Below are 17,349 nucleotides of genomic sequence, written 5' to 3'. Positions count from 1 at the left end.
ACAATTACTCAACGTTGTGCTACCATTTTTTAACTTTTTATAAACATCTCCGCAGGCATCATGGGGAGGCTCAGCTTTACTGTCCAGGAAGCATCGTAAGCTTCTACATGGGATCCACAGGTATATGAAGTTTAATTTGCAAGGGATAATCATTTAAAAAATCAACTGTAAGCACTTTTAAAGTTTCAATGAGAACATCACCTTCTCATTTAAACCAGTGGCACTCAAAGTGTTTAGCTTTATTCTCTCCTAAATTTGCTCTGCATTCCTATTAAAGTATTTTTTCGATTACAGAAACAAATTTGAAAAGAAATGGAAGAAAATTCTTGGTTGAGGGTGGTGGACCTTTGTATCTCTAGATATTTTGGAGTGGAGCTTCCATTCTACTTACCACTGGATTCATGGGCTGGGGCTTATATTAACAAAAGTGTCCTACGCTTGCTTTGATTTATCATATGAGTATTAAATATTGCAGGGTTCACTTTCAACTAATTCTGTTTTCTTCCACACACCACTTATATAGGGCCAATTCTGTGGCATGGAATCCTCATAAGATGCTCATGGCAGGAATCCAGTGTTGTGCATTTCTGGTGAAAGACAGTTCAGTAAGTCATTCCTTAATTTTCCCAATATGATGCAGGGATTGGAAAAATTCTGGAAAAAAATGCAAAAAAACAAAAACAAAACTCTTTTAATGACTTCTTCATGTAACTTTTAAAATGCAAAGTATGAAATTGCATGAAACATAGACAATGCTTCATGTGCTGACAGGAAATAAAATATATGTCAGCCTGTTGCTATTTCTGCATATGATTTGCACTCTTAAATGCATATATTTTGGTACTGATTGTCTTATTTTCCTGTCAGCTTATTTGCATGTAAGAGGGGAAAACTGCCCATTCAGAACAACATTTTGAATGAAAAGAAGGGATCTTGTGCAAATCAAAAGCCAGTGAAAAAGTTATTTTAAAAGAAGTGGGCAAATGATGCAGGAAGCAAATTGTAATTCTAAATAATTATTTATAAAAGGAAGGCTTGTTAATTTGTTTTGGTTTTGTAAGTTGTGGAATAACTTTTAATAGATGAATCATCAGTGGTATCTACTGGCTTGGAGAATTAACCATGTCTTAAAATAATGTGATAGAAAAAATTAATTAAATGAAATTGAAAAAGATGACTTTTCACATAGGGTGGAAACACCCGATAGCTATATCATAATTGTAGAAAGTATAAAAGAAATGAGTGGGTATACATTACCCCTTGATCCTCTCATTTATCTTCTTAATTATGTTGAATAATTTATTTCAAAAGAACATGAGATACTTAACACCATGGTTTGCTGCAAGAGGGTGTCTTAGCATGCCTTTCACTCTATATCCTTTCCCTTCTTTCCTATGTTCAGTGATTTGCTATTTTGCCTGTGCCTTTCTTTTGTCCCCACAGCATCCCCAAATGGATTTAAATACCTCTCTTCAGATGCTCTTTTTATTTGATTATGCTGATTTTTAGAATTTCACATACACTGATAACAATAATAGGACAGTATTAATCAGCACTAATCTGAGTAAAAAAAAATGATAACATTCAATTTCAGTGGTGGTTAAAGGCATTCTCCTAGACCCAAACTGAGTCCTGCTTAGAGAAGACCCATTGAAGTTAATTGGCCTTAAGTTAGTCCTGGTGCTGAATCCTGTATCTAGTGTTTATGGTTATGAGAAATATGTTTTCTTTTAACAAGTTAAGTGGTATTTATTTCTTCACTAAAGTCAGAGCCAATTACAAGATTTTAAATAGCTTTTGATCATTTGGAAATGCATGTTAGTCTTTGTTCCCTTAGTTGAAATAAACATTGGATCTATTCATATGTGCAATTTGGTGCTTTGTTATGTTTTTGTACATAGTGTTCTGAAACTAGGGGAACAGAACAGGGTGGGGAAAAAATGTGGTCCTTCAGATCACACTACAGTTTGTTGAACTGCAACTCTCAGCAGCCTTCACCTTGAGCTGTGGTGGCCAGCACAGCATCTGAAGGGCCACAAATCACCCATCCCTGGACCAAAATATATTTTATACTCCAAGTCTATACATATATCTTGCACAAAAGTAAGCTCCACTGAGTGAAACATCTTTCCAGGTTAAACAGCTGTAGTCTAAATATATCAGTGAGTAGAGGCATGATTGAAATACATGTGCCTTAGAAAAAAGTGTGCTACGGTATGTTTGGATGTCATTGAGTTAACCAAAGAGCACGGTTCTCAGCTAGGGGAGGGGAAAAGTGCTTTAAATTGATTGAAATGAGAAAACATTTGGACTTCAGAGACTTTGAAACCAAGAGATTAGTGCATCCATTGTAAAAACACAGATCAATCAAAGCAATTGCTGTGTGTCCTCTGTGTTGACAAGAAGTACAGGGGAAGAGCACAATAGCTCCCACAATGCCCTTTGAAAACAAACCTTTCCCTAAATGAATCCTGTCATGACAAGTTTGAATTAAAGTGTCTGCCAGTTTAGTTAGGGGATGAGTGACCACGGAGATTGGTATGCAGCTATTACACATTAGCAGAGGTTGAACAAAATTACTTGGGGACTTGTTGTGTGCCTTCCAGTAGTTTCTAGCCTATTGTGATCATAAGCAAAATCTATCACACAGGGTTTTCTTGGCATGATTTGTTCATAGGGGGTTTGCCTTTGCCTTCCTCTGAGGCTGAGAGGGCGTGACTTGTCTAAGGTCACCCAGTGGGTTTCCATGGCCAAGTGGGGATTTGATGTCTGTCTTCAGATTTGTAATCCAGTGCTCAAGCCATGCTGTCTTTCCTTTATATAATGTTCAACATTTTTTTTAAAGTTTCATCCCATATTGAAAGACTAGTAGCATCACTTGGTGTGCTGGGCTGTGGTAGAGTCACCCCAGAAAGGGGGGATTACATCCAGTCGGGCTTCCCCTCCATGTTCTCCTAGTGCCATCCCTGCATACGTGTGCCCTCCCATCCTTTGCGCCCTCCGGTCTTTTCCTCATCATGGAACGGACAGGGTGGCATGGGGGGAGAAAGCACATGATGCCCCTGGAAGCCCTACCCTCCGGAAGCTCTGTCCCCTGCACCAGGTGACAGTTTGTGCAGTTATGCCACTGTCAAAGACCAGGTAATTCTGTCACAAAATTCATTGTTAATTATGTTGTTTCACTTACTCTATGCATGCATAGTGTGGACATACAGATATTTCATAACAATATTCACTTCATTCTTGGGAGAAGTACAGGTATCCTTACTTAACAAAGTAGACGTGTTCCTGGTCTTTTCACCTTTCACCAAAATTTTGGTACCAGAGGCAGAACTAACATAGAAAGAATAGGGATAAGTTTCTACACCACAGGGGGGAAAAAGAAGAAATTCAGCATGTTTCACAAACCTTTTACTTAAAACTAACAATATGTACTTGTCAAATGAAACAACCAGGTCAAGTAAGCCTTTCATAGGTAAACAAAAACATGTTGAATCTAATCTAGAGACAACCACAAAGCTTTTTCCAAAATGCATCCCAGGTTTCTTTTTTCTTTCTTTCAACAATCTCTTCTTTATGGTTTCTGCTCTTTTTTTTTTTTTTTTTTGCAAAACATAGATCTTTGCTTTTTCAACATGGCAGTGCAAAAACAGAAATTCAAAGTGTTGTTTGGAAGGCATCCAAAATAGTGGATGGACTGGGACAAAACCATTGCAAGAATTTTTTATTTGGTCATGCTAGGTAACACATCAAGTCTGGTGATAATAACCCAAACAGAAGGGCTGCTTCGGGGGCATGCCGTTTAGACGATACACAACTCTGAGGTGTCCGGAAGCCAATCTAAGGCTGCCTAAAGCAGCCCAAAGCCATCAGCAGAAAGAGCAGATGTAATCTGCTCCTGCTGGTGGCCTGTTGGGCCATCTGGTCGCCACGATCCCAGCATGATTGATGTCAGAGCATCTGATTCAGTTCTATGTTATCAAACTGACAAACATTTTTAGGAGATGACCAAAACTTGGTTTCATGAACAATGCAAGTAGTATATACAACATGCTACATTTCTAAAGCAACAAACTTCAACAGATTTCTAAATGAATATGTAATGGATATTTGAAGAGTTTTGCAACACAAATGGGTGCTTGTTTGAGGTTGTCTTGCTAAATTATTTTTATAGGAATTAATTGTACCTTTTTAATCTGTTGTTTCAGTGTTTAATATTTGCTTTAGTGTTTGTTAGTGTAGTTGAATTGTTAAGAAACATTTGAATTTATTAGGGGGAAAGTAGTTTTTTTTTAAAAAAAATAATACACAGTCATTCAAAAGGACAGAGACATAGACACGTCTCAGCTTCATATACAGATGGCAAAATGGATTCCTTTTCAGGACAGAATTTATTTTGCAAATGACACAGGGTACAACCAGTGTCAGGTTCACATATATTATAGGGCTTGGTTTGGCATATTTTCCTTTATTTTATTATCAGTTCGACAGAGTTATCTATGATATATTACCATGCAGATGAAAGGCTATACATTTAGCTACAGAAATGTAGACACTTTCATTAGGAGTATTGTCAGAGTTCTTGCACTGCTTCTTGTATCAGACAAGGGAAAAAAAAGGTGGCATGAAATACTAAACTCATTTTCTGTCAGCTCAAACTAGTATCTCCCAAATCCAATTTAAAATGGATTGTGTGCTCCTTGTGAGATTATATTTGATGATCTTTTGAATTGCTGTGGGGTTCCATAACCTTCATGCTCGGCTGAGAAATTGTACAGGATTTCTTTAACTTAAACACTGACTTTCAGACCAATTATATTTCAGAAACCAACTTACTTGATAGAGCTGGATGAGAATGCTCTTCCCTAAATGACTGGCCTGATTCTGTCTTTTAGCTTTTATGTTTCCTATCCATTCCAGATTATTTGGTTCCAGCAGCTCTGCTCCTCACTAGTTACCTTTCTTTTACCTTTCTTCTACTATCCTCCATTCTTATTTTTGCAGTTCCAGTCCATGCCAGATATTTCCACATTCCTGAGAATTTTCGAATCTTCAAAACTTTGACTTTCTGAAGGTTGTTCAAAAATAAATGCAGTTTTCATGGTCAAAGTATTTGTCCTTTCTTAGTGCAGAATTTAGACATATGGGCACAGAGCTGGATCAGATGCTTCAACTTTTCTTCCTTCAAATCCATTTACAAATCTTCTCCTGTGTTCCATTTTGTGAATCAGAAGGGAACAATTTAGGAAATAACACTTAAAGTAGGTCCACCTGTTCTTAGGATGAGACACCTGTGGGTCTCAGATGTTTTTGAACTGCAGCTCCCATTAACCCTAACAAATATGGCCAGTGGCAAGAGATGAAAGCTGTAGTTCTACAACTGAAGGTCCAAGTGGCCCTCATTCTGGTTCTATGCAGATTGGTAGTACAGTAGCTATCCAAGGTCTTCGTTTTAACTTAAAAAGCTAGAATCTTGGACTTTCTACTTGCAAAAGCAGATGGTCTCTTTTTAAGCTACATTTTTTCCTAAGGTCCCTTGTTAATCTCACATGTGAAGTCTGCACTGGAAATGTACGTAGAGTGGTGCTACCCCAAGTGGTAGTCTTTGGGCCATAACTGCTGGTTCCTGGAGAGCATCTGTTTTAAGTTTTACATTTCTACACATTTTCTGCAGCAGTTCACTGCTGTGTTTGAATATCTATTTTTAAGACATGTTCATTGTATCTGTATATTTCAGCACTCATCCCCAATCAGAGGTTTTGCAGTGGCATTTTCTATGGTATTAATTTAGGGAGTAAAAGGTCCAGGAATTTACCAAGTAAAATTTTTAAAGTTGAAACAATTGCGCAATAAAATGGTTTCCCTGCTGCCTAGTTTTACCTTCAAAGCAACACAGAATTTTCAAAAGGCTTGAGTGTATCTTTATGGTGTGAAAAGAGCAAAGTAATATGATAACCATGTGGCAGTAATAAAACATCTGTGTCTGTTCAGAGGTTCAGTACAATATAATGCAAAGTGTAGGGTTGCCTATATTTGTAGTATTGGTATAAAAAGATCCTGGTCTGAGATGTCATAGATCTGTGTTATATAGCTGGCCCTTGGTATCCACTGGGGTTTGGTTCCAGGAACGCCTGAGAATACCAAAATCAGTGGATGCTCATGTCCCATTATATACAGTGGCATAGTAAAATGGAGTCCCTTATATACAATGACAAAATCAAGGTTTGCATTTTGGATATATATTCAAGCCATGAATGATTGGTTGAATCTGTGGATAAAGAATCCATGAATATGGAGGGCTGACTGTAATGTGGGCTGATGCTTGTCATCTTGTCAGATTCTAGAAAGAGACTACAGCTAATTGCAGCAGTTCATAGTTCTGGAGTAGCTTATTCTGTGCCAGTACATATTGAATAGCTTCTTCCCCTTTGTTGCTTGTGCATATCAACAGAAAGAATTTCAGCATCTCTTCTTTGTTTTGCATGCCAGTTAAAATGATAAAATAACTTACATGAGATTTTCCTCCCTCTGAACAATTGCACTTTTTTAAAAGTGCAGGTAGGCTTAGTGGGGAGGGGCAAATGTAAAATCACATCAGGTTAAGAACTTTTTAAACTCTTATTTTGGGATCAAATTCAAAGTGTGTGTATGTGTGTACACGTGCATCTACACGCACACACATGTATTGCAGAGACTGTCTCACACCACAATTGCACCTTACTGCAACCCACATACTGACTTTGGCCCTTTCACACATTACAGTTAGAGCATATGATGCCATTTTCACTGCCATGGGTGCATCCTTTAGAGTCCTGGGGTTCGGGGAGGCACTAGAGCTCTCTGGCTGAAAATTTTGAATACCCTTCCCTAAATGTAAGACTCGTTGTGATGTAGTAGGTGAGCATTAGACTAAGATTGGGGACCAGGGTTTGAATCCCTGCTTGGCCATGTAAATCCTGGATGACTTCGGGCAAATGACATTCTCTCAGCTTCAAAGGAAGGCAAAAGCAACACATTCTGAACAAATATTGCCAAGAAACCCCCACAATAGGGTCGCCTTAGGGTTGCCATAAGTCAGAAATGACTTGAATACACACTGGACTTGAATACACTCAGTAACAGCAACAAACGTTATATCCCAGGATGCTGTCATGACGTTTAAAGTAGCATAATAGTGCTATAACTGTATAATGTGAAAATGCTCTCTGATGTTATTCTTATCTTTAGTGTAAAAAGAAGACAGTGCAATTCTTTACAGGCATTGGATGTGCTGAGTGCTTGTCATGGTCCAGCCATCAGAACAACAACAACGACAAGACAGGTTTTGCATTAAAATTAAAAAAGATGCTGCTGATCCTTCTTGTTGAATAATATTAAATTCCTTATAGAAATAAAGAAAAGCTACTCACCAAAGTATTTGGCAGCATGACTTTTAATTACATTTCCTTCAATCACTGTCTTCCAGAGACATTGAATTTGCTGAGCACATAGGTTCAGCTGACATTTTTGCAGTTAGAAGTTACTTTTTTGGAGTTGTTATCTAAAAAATAACTCATCCAAACTCTGCATCTGTGTAACCATGTGTCCTGTTTTCACATGGTTTCATATCTCCTTGCATTCCTAGTTCTTAATGATCTCTGCTCCTGTAAGCAGAAAGTCTTTCATTGCAGCATTTTAATTTTCCTCCTTGCAAAGAATATAGTAAAAGTTTCTAATGGTGCTTAATTTTATGTTGCATCTAAAACAGGGTTTGCTTAAGAGATGCTATTCTGCCAATGCCTCGTACCTGTTTCAGCAAGACAAGTTCTATGATGTCAGCTATGACACAGGTGACAAATCAATCCAGTGTAGCAGAAGAGCAGATGCTTTCAAATTCTGGATGACGTGGAAGGCACTGGGGACAACTGGCCTCGAGGAGAGAGTAAACAGAGCCCTTGCATTAGCCAGGTAAGGTCTTTTGAATTATAAAATCATAAAGCACTGCCAATTGACTCATGTTACACTGTATAAGCTTAAAATTTATATTTCCTTGGTGTAAATGTGAATGGAAAAACTAGATCTGAAACTTATTTGTCCCTTTTCTCAGACATAATGCTCTGGGTCCCATCATTAGTCAGAATAAGAAGCACTGTGTCCTTTCTCCTTTCACTTGCATTCTTTAATACAGAGGTTTCCAAAATTATTTCCTCTGGTGTTGTTGGACTACAGCTCCTTGACTCCCATGTTGGTTGGAACCTCTGGGAAGTGATCCAACAACATCTGGAAACCCAGATTTGAAAACTACAGTTTCACTGCCATTCTCCCAGGTCCACTTTTCTGATTATTTCAACAGGAAACTTAAGTTCTGGCTACAGTCTAGGCTTACAAAGCATGGTTACCTGTTTGACAGTTGTGGTGTGTTGTCAGCACTTCAGTCACAGTTTCTCAGTTCATACATAATGGAAAATATTAACATAACAAACCATAGAAGCATTCTGTTGGCTAAAGGATAAATTATTCCAAGAAAAATATACTTTATTTATTTTTTGTTTGTTGTTAACTCCCATCAAGTTGACCTTGGCCATGTCAGCACAAGGCAAATCACAGGTCCTCCTTGCGTCTTCATGGCAACCAGTCCAGATGACGTATTGCTAGGTCAGCACTTGAACCTGTGCTATGCCACCCTTAAACCACAATTTAAAAACTCACCTTTTGCTCTAGAACTTCACAAAAAATCTGGAGTCTTCCAGAGCAATGTTGGGCAGCTGCTTTCAGTGAGTCCCTCTGTTCTGCCTGGAGCTGTTGCTGTTGGCACAAGTCTCTTTCTGAAGTCAGAACAAGGCAACCAACCATGTGATTGACACTGGACATCTCATTTTCAGGTTCAGAGCGAGTGACTTGTGGGAGTGACAGTGGATGGCACTGTAGGATGTGTGTGCAAACAGCTGCCCTATGTTGCTGAAAGCGTCCATTTAATGGGGGGATTTCAGAGCAACTTTGTGACCAGAATACTCTGGGCTGCTTGTAGAGTATTTTGGCTTGTGCCAAATCTTTGATTTATGATGACCTCATGAATGAGGGACCTCCTATCATCAACAGCCTTGCTCAGATCTTGCAGACTTGGGCCATGGCTTACGTAACAATGGCAGTGGCCATGTATTCAGGGCACCACCATTATTACATTACCGCCACATACTAGGGTTGCAGGGCGTGCGGTCGCTCAGCCCCTGCACAACCGTAGTACGTGGCCAGGCCAGCGTAAAGTATCTGTCTGGACCAGGGCTGAGTGTTCTTGAAGTCATACCAATAAGTGCAGTTGTAAACAGCAACTAGTGGTTGCTTCTGCTATGTTAAATACATCTATTGGTATGAATTTTACAACATTGCTATAGGATGATCCTTACAAGATTGCTATAGGTTCTTCTTAGTATTTTTTATTCTTGTATGTTATAATAAGTGTTAGGAGGGTACTCATTCCAGCGGAGAATACCAAGCTAGACATAACACCTGACAAAGATGAAATGAGGCGACAGAATTTAGAGAAAAAGGAGGAAAGAAGATTAGCCAGCTGATGTGAATCCCACTGATATGTGACGGTTTCTCCCTTTCATGTTCTGAATTTTGATGGTACTGAGGGCAGAAGTAAATTATTGCAAAAGATTGGTACTTATGCTGCTTATACACACAGTCCATAAGATGTGGTTCTGTACTCCTGTTGTCTTGATGTTACAGTGTTTTCTATACCTTGATTGAACAAATCTGATTGGCTATTCCAGGGGACATGGGGGAATACTTTGTGTAATTGCATCAAGGCACAAATTGACTTGAGCTATACATCATCTGTTCAGTTTTTAAAAAGTGGATTTTAAAACTGAACTACGGTTATCAATCACAGTGCCCCTGATCACAAATATCATGATTATTATTGATAGCTATCAGTCTAAGAATGATAACTTCAATCAACTTCAGCATCCAAAAATGCCAATGTGTCAGAAAATGCAGTCTCAAAAGCCTTTTGATATGTTTCAAAAACTGAAATGAAATAAATATTCAGTACACCTAAATTAAATTAGTTTACCCTGAAATGTTTGATGTCAATACACTCACTTAAATATCTTGGAGCACTGCTGTCCTGAACTCCCCCTGTTTGTTTTTATTATATAGCAAAAATGTAGAGCCAATGTGGTGTAGTGGTTTGAGTGTTGGACTCTGGGAGACCAGGGTTCAAATCCCTGTTCAGCAATGAAAATCCACTAACTAATCTTGGGCAAGTTAAACTCTCTCAGCCTCAGAAGAAGACAGTGACAAACTTCATCTGAATAAACATTACCAAGGAAAGTCCTTGAAATGCTCATCTTATGGCTCACATAAATCAGAAATGACTTGAAAGTAGGTAGCAACGATAGGAAAGAACACAGGTCCTAGATAACTTCATTCATTCCATTTTAGAATTTTACCAAGGTTGTTCCTTTTTAACCGTTTTAACTATATATAAGAAAGATGTTGGTAAAACAAAAACTCAGCAAAAATTCCATCATCAGCTCTATGACAAAGGAAGTTTGTCTAGAGAGATTAGAAACAGAACTCAGTCATAGTCATTTTTCTGGTGAGAAGACATTCAGGCCTAAATCAGCTACAATTGTATTTCTTTGCAGCTCATCTTACTATTCTGTGCATATTCACAATTTGTTAGTTGATTTGCCCATCAGGAAAAGAATTGCTTCTCATCAAGGTCACTCTCCTGAGTTTGCGAAGAATATACAGATTAATGATTCAGTTGGGATCAATACCTGCCTTTGATGTTTAGAATGTAGCCAAGAGTGTATCTAATAGTGGCACTGTTTTCCGAAGAAGAAAATTGCCTTCATCTGATAATGACTAACAGTGGTATTCAGCACAGTAGCTAGTTTGCTAGCTGGAGCATTAGATGGTAGATCTTTACAGCTGAGGCATCAGTTTTTCTGGGCAGTAAGCCAAATTTGTTAACTATTTGACCAACTGTACTGCATGTTTCTTGATATGTTACAGTAAGTTTAACTCCAATGTTGCAGAGATAATATTTCAGGATCCCAGAATAGCTAGCCTACTGACCTTATAAACTAAGAGCAAGATTTATTTTTTCCCTACTGCCAGGCTATGCTATAAATGTTTTTGTAGGATAGTGTGGTTTGCATTTTGCATCAGCCACATTCATTATTTATTTGTCTCCTTCCTGATATCTAGGGAATGTTGGCTTCCATATTTTTATATTACATTGCAGAGCTGAGTCACAGTTTAGTCATTTCCCTTGTAGGGCCATGGTGTTATCTTCATATTGCCTCACATTATTCACTCACACCTTTGGAAATATTCTGTATGCTTTGGAGAAGTACTGCCAAAATCTTATAAGCAATTTGAGTTAGAATAATATGTTCCAAAGCTATGTTTGTTTGTGCATTTATCACAGCATCACCATGCTGTGTTCCTTGGGTAAGTCAGTACTTCTTATACCCTTTCCTGTCTATAAAATTTGAATAATGTCAACCAACATGGCTTTCAGGATTCATTGAGATTGAGTGAATAAATACTTATAAAATCAGTCTGTTCTTTAAAAGTTAAAATCATTTCAATATAAGAATAGCACAGAGTCCAAATATTCTAGCAGTGTTGGTGCTAGTTGGAACAGTTCACCATGACAATCTGGTTGAGTAGATACACAGTGAAGAGAGAGATGTCATATGCACACATTGTGTTAATAATAACTACTTGGCAGCTTCCCATGACCTAAAATGTATATTCTCCCTAGTGTTATCTTTAGAAAATGTCTGAACAGTCTTGGGAAAATTTCAGAACACCAAATTGAAGAATACATTGTGCATTCTCTGTGTGCAAAATCATTTAAAACTAGTTCTATGTTACACTTAATACAGTGGGCCCTTGTTATCCACTGGAGTTTGGTTCCAGGATCCCCCATGGATAACAAATCGAATCCCATTAAATGGATGATCGAATCCCATTAAATACAGTGGCATAGTACAATAGTGTCCCTTATATAAAATGGAAAATCAAGTTTGCTATTTGGAATTTATACTTCTTTGGAATATTTTCAAGCTGTGGATGCTTGAATCCGTGGATAAAATGTCTGTGGATTAGGAGGGCCAACTGTATTTACTTTTATACTTTTATGCTACTGCATTTTGTTCTCAGAATGAATAAAAGTAGCCAGACTTCCATCAGAGGAAAAAAAGGCCATTGTGGAAACTTTGTTGTTGTTGTGTGCCTTCTAGTTGTTTCCCACTTATGGTGACCCAAGTCAACATACAAACAGTGGTGTCACAAGAGGGTACAACCCATACTGGGTGACACTTCAGAGGAGGGGTGATACCCCTCCTGGCCTTCCTTCTGCTGCAGAGTGAGCATGCCCCACCCGACTTCAGTGTGACAGTGGCTCCCTCTTCAGGAGGAGGCCACCACTGTGGCAAAGGAGAATGGCAAGTGCACACTTTTGGTGTGGGCAGCCCTTCTGCCCCACACCGGGTGATACCAGTGAGGGGACGCCACTGCATACCATTGAGACATTGGAGATAGTGCAAGGAGACAACTTCTAAAATCTCAGACCTGGCTTATTTATTCGTGTATCTTGGGAAACCCTAACAACAGGTGTGACTTGAGAGTCTTGAACAAATTAAGTACAGTACCTTCTACTTGTTTCAACCCAATTCTGCATTTAACTCTGTAAAGAGCAGGATCCTTGTGTAGGGATATTGACACTCTTGGAGGGTAAGGGTTTCAGATAAACAATTCCAGATGCTATTGGCACCTACATTTTTTTGATAAACTAGGTGAAATGTAAATATTTATACAAATGAGAGAATCAAAATGCATACTCTTAATGAAGAAGGCTTGCATACATTGTGCAAAGGACATAGCCAATGGTCAAATATCCACTTACATATCAACTGAGATAAATGTAGTAAGGCCACCACTAACACGGCCTCTAGTTCATGTTTTGATAGATGAAACAGAAAATGATTGAAATCCACAAAGAGATGGTAAATTAGTTAAAGGAGCCCATGTCTCTTGCAAACAAAGGCGGGGTACATACCGCCACTTTGCGGCGCTTTGCCGCCGCCGCCGGTAGGTCCGCGGGGGAGCCGGAGCCTTCAGACGGCGCGACTCCCGCGCGGACCGAAAAAGAAGCTCCAAAATGGAGCTTCTTTTTCCGTCGCATTTGCGACGTAGCGAGGCGCCAGGGGCGCACTCGCTACGTCACAAAGGACGCGATGCGTACGGACGCTCAGCGTCCGATACGCAAAGATGGCACCGGCCATGTAGAAGGGCCGGCGCCATCTTGTACGGACAGAGTCCGTACTAGGCCCAGGGGCGTCTATAAGAGACGCCCCTTTTTAAAAATGGGATGTCCTCCTGACGTCCCAAATGGCGGTGAAGAAAGCCCCAAAGTTTTAAACTTTTGTAGATAAGTTGCAAAAGCTACATCATGGAACTTATTTGTCCAAGTCATAATATTCCAAGATAATAAATTAAAATTTAGGTTTCATCAAACTGGTGTAGTTGAATCTGCATCATCACAAGTATCCAATGAATCTGTGTGAACAAAGGCTTTTTGTTTGGGAGACAACTCATGCAGAGAAAATATACTGTTGACCCTCTTTGGCTCCAAGGATTGTGCTGGACTTGTAGTTGTTAAGTCATCTTCATTCACTGCTAATAAAGCAGTGAGGGGACACCCCTTGCAAACAAGTTTTTGTTCAGAGGTAACCTTTTTGGGTGTTTACTGCAAAAGCCACCTCTGCTTAGCACTGATTGGCTAGAATGTGTTATGTCATAAGTCCACCTCCCCAGACAGGTTTTTGAATGACTTGAAAATTGTGCTATTTAAGAAAAGGGATAAATTTATATTTAATCAACTAACACACATGTGTCAGTTTAAAAATGGGAAAAAACACACGCTCAGTTTGCTTGAATTATGGGCAAGAAAAAGACAGATAATTAGTTCAGCAATTGAAGCATTGTAAAATACTTCTGTCATTTTCATTGTGAAACCAGGAACAAGTTGTTCTAGCCTCCTGGGCAAAGAATCAAACTGACTCCCCCTTTCTTCTTTTTTTTCATTGTACATTTGTATGCAATCTTAGTCAGAGAAGAAATGTATCCTAATGAACAACAGTCATAGAGCAGTAATACAAATGAACAGAAATGCCGTTTTCCATGAGAAATCAGTTTGAAGAAATCATTAGAGTGCTTTTGATTCCCATTTTACATGTGCATAGATAAAGAGCTCACCTTTCTCTGTCCCTCCTACTTGTTCCTCCCCCCCCCACACACCAGATGTATATTGAATACCTATCATGTTCACATGTTGCTATGTCACTCTTCTTCTGAAAGATCTCAACACAACGGCAAATACTGGCACAATTGTTGACCATGTGGAACAGGGACAGAGACATGTTAAGAAAGTAGGAAGTGGGAATAAAAATGGAATTTGGGGAAGGGGAAATGAAAATAGTGTGGGATATGAGTACAATAATAAAATAACTGGGCAGAGGAGTGAAATAACCAAGGCTGTTGCATGTCCTATATAAAGTCAATATACCTATGAGTAACGTGTTGTATTGATAGGTGGAAGGTAGGCTGATACAAAGACCTTGTCCATATAGGCAGTGTAAGAAAGAACTTGTCCATGTAGGTACCTGTACACTGTGTAGGGTAGGCCTATTATTAAGCAATGCTCAAGCCATTCAGTCTCAGCTGAAATCGACATGGCCAGGTAGTTGACTGCTGTCAGAAGAGAGAAATGTATCCCCGCTCCACTTTTTGTTCTGCTTCTCATTGAAAATATTCTAGATGTAGATTCCATAGGATTTTGGCTTTCCCTTGTGACTTTTGTTCATTCCGCTAAGTTGGAAATGTGGAGAAATGTGTGTGTGTGGGGGGGAGGAATAGAAGGGAAGCATATTTTCCCTATATCCCCCCCTCCCCCCCGACAAATCTTCCATTTTTCCAGGCATACAAACTGTGTAGTAAGAAACCTTAAATGTAAGGCAGTCTGCAGGTTAAGAGAACAATGCTTCCTGTACACTCTGTACAACAGTGAGAGCCAAGATAGATTTCTGTACTTCATGGAGACTTCCAGTTCATGGAGACCTCCAATTTTATGAAGTCTCTAAAGATGAAAATGAAGGGTTAGATTTACACATTAATCATTCAGAAAAAGTGATGTAAATAATGCACCTCCAGATGAAGCTATCCATTTTACACATTTCTGACTTCTTACCCCATCGAAACAAAAAAAACAACAACACATTAATAAAAATGAATATATATTTTTGAAAGACCCACTGTATTCTGATAACATAAAAGTGTTGTGGCATGTCAAACAGTCCCCTTTTAGTCCTTCGTACCCATAATTAAGTATGAGAACAGAAACAGCTATAGCCAGCAGTTTCGGTGGAATGAGATAATTACAGGTAATTCAAATTATTTTATTGAGATAGAACATAAGAAATTTTGTTTAACTTTTAGATTTTAGGACTAATAAAATCAACATGTTCATTTAACTTAACAGGCGTGCGTGCATGCAACTCATGATAGTACCTTAGGAAAATTTGAAGGCAAGAGGGGATTTACTGGTTGTTGAGTAATTGGACAGAGAGTACTGTATAATGCTGCCTGTCTGTTTGTCCTTGTGGTTGTGTAAGTAAAAGGATTATTTTATTGAAGTACTATATGCTTAGGATTGCCAGTTTTGTAAAAGGAGGGCACATAGTACTTCAATATGGCTGTAAAGTATTAGTCCTTTATATGATGATGACTTCTTTACAATTCACAGTTCATGCTAAATTATTCAGATGTTAATTATGATCATTGGATGTGTGTGTGTGTGTGTGTATTGAGTTCCAGCACCAAGTATGCCCAAGAAATTCTTTTTTTACATGCCTCCATGAGTATGCTTGTATACCTCACTATCAAACAATTATCATTTCAGATAAATAAATTGCCCCTCTTTCCTGGATTAGTTTTGTGCTGGAAGATGAGTTCTTTGATTAAGTCTCAAATGAACATATAGGTTTTTTTTTAGATATGAGTGTGTAAATTTAAGACTTGGTAATCACCCTAAATTGGAAATGAATCGAAGGCACACAACACACAAACATACATACACAAAAAGTTAATACATAAGGATCAGATTTAATTGATAGTTAACACTGGTTGTGTATTTAAATATATTTCAATCTTGTAATCATACATCTATGAAAACACTTTGTAGCTGAAAATTTTAAGATTTGTCCTAAGTGATGTAAAATGTTAATGCCTGCACATATTCCCTTTTGTATGTTTAACTGCAGATACTTAGTGGATGAAATCAAGAAGAGAGAAGGCTTCCAGTTGCTGTTTGAAGTAAGTTGGGGCAAGGGCAATTGAAGATTCTGTATATAAAGTGGAGCCTTTGTATATGTGGGGGATCTCTTCCAGACACCACTACCACCCCGTGTATGGGAAAAAAATGTAAGACCTTGAGTCCCTTTTTTTGCTATGGATGTGTGCTCCTGCACGCTCGCCATTTTAGTGCCTTGGGCTTGCCGTCTGCGTGAGCTTGAGTCCATGGATGGCAAGGCCACGTATGGGGCAGGCACACTGTAAATTATAACAAACATATTTAATATTTAATTATCTTTTAACTTTTGTAATCATTGTTTTAGTTCTGTCTGTTTAAATTATTGTAACTTGCCTTGAATCCTATTGTGGGAGAAGGGCAGGATCCTTGAAACAAACAAACAAACATTTTGGCACTACTGATTCAAGGCGTTTCATAGGTTATAAAGTACAGTGGGCCCTCTCCTTACATGGGGGATCCATTCCGGATCCCCCCGCATAAGGGAAAATCCAAAAGTACCATAGGATATAATGGGGTGCATGCATGTGGCGGAGCAGCGCGTGCACACCACAGGCACATCTACCATTGTTTTCCTCCCCTAGTGGCTTCCATGTAAGCTGGAAGCCACTGTATACCTGATATTTCCTATCATCAGTCTGAATGCTAGTTTAATTTGGGGGAGAGGAGACCATCCAGTGTATAATTGAAGTAATTATCCAGTGTATAATTGAATATAAACACAAATTGGCTATTCCAGTTTCACTACAGAAATGGATGAAAACTATTATTTTGGATTTTTAAAAAAATATATTAAAAATCAGTTTGTCTATTGTGAAAATTTGCCAACAGATTTTAGAATTGCAAGGGGGAGGGGAGAAAAGCTTAGATTTTTAGTTTAAATCTGTTGAGAATTCTATGAGTATGAAAGTAGTTAAGTATGTGTGATTAGAAAGTTGGCCTTACAGATCTGCTGAAATCAGTGGAGCCTGACTTGA

At 38.6% G+C, this 17,349-nt stretch overlaps 1 protein-coding gene across 1 annotated transcript in view; it reads left to right on the top strand.

The window, feature by feature from the left end:
- The window catches only part of GADL1 (glutamate decarboxylase like 1), a 125,718-nt gene that overhangs the window by 64,994 nt on the left and 43,375 nt on the right, over nucleotides 1-17,349 (top strand). The window contains 4 exon segments of the mRNA XM_042475562.1: nucleotides 56-120; nucleotides 524-605; nucleotides 7,748-7,947; nucleotides 16,326-16,377. Of these exon segments, the coding sequence (XP_042331496.1) occupies nucleotides 56-120; nucleotides 524-605; nucleotides 7,748-7,947; nucleotides 16,326-16,377 (399 nt within the window).

The sequence above is a fragment of the Sceloporus undulatus genome, chromosome 6 (genome assembly GCF_019175285.1).
Source record: "Sceloporus undulatus isolate JIND9_A2432 ecotype Alabama chromosome 6, SceUnd_v1.1, whole genome shotgun sequence".
NCBI lineage: Eukaryota > Metazoa > Chordata > Lepidosauria > Squamata > Phrynosomatidae > Sceloporus > Sceloporus undulatus.
This window is presented reverse-complemented; position numbering and strand designations above follow the sequence as displayed.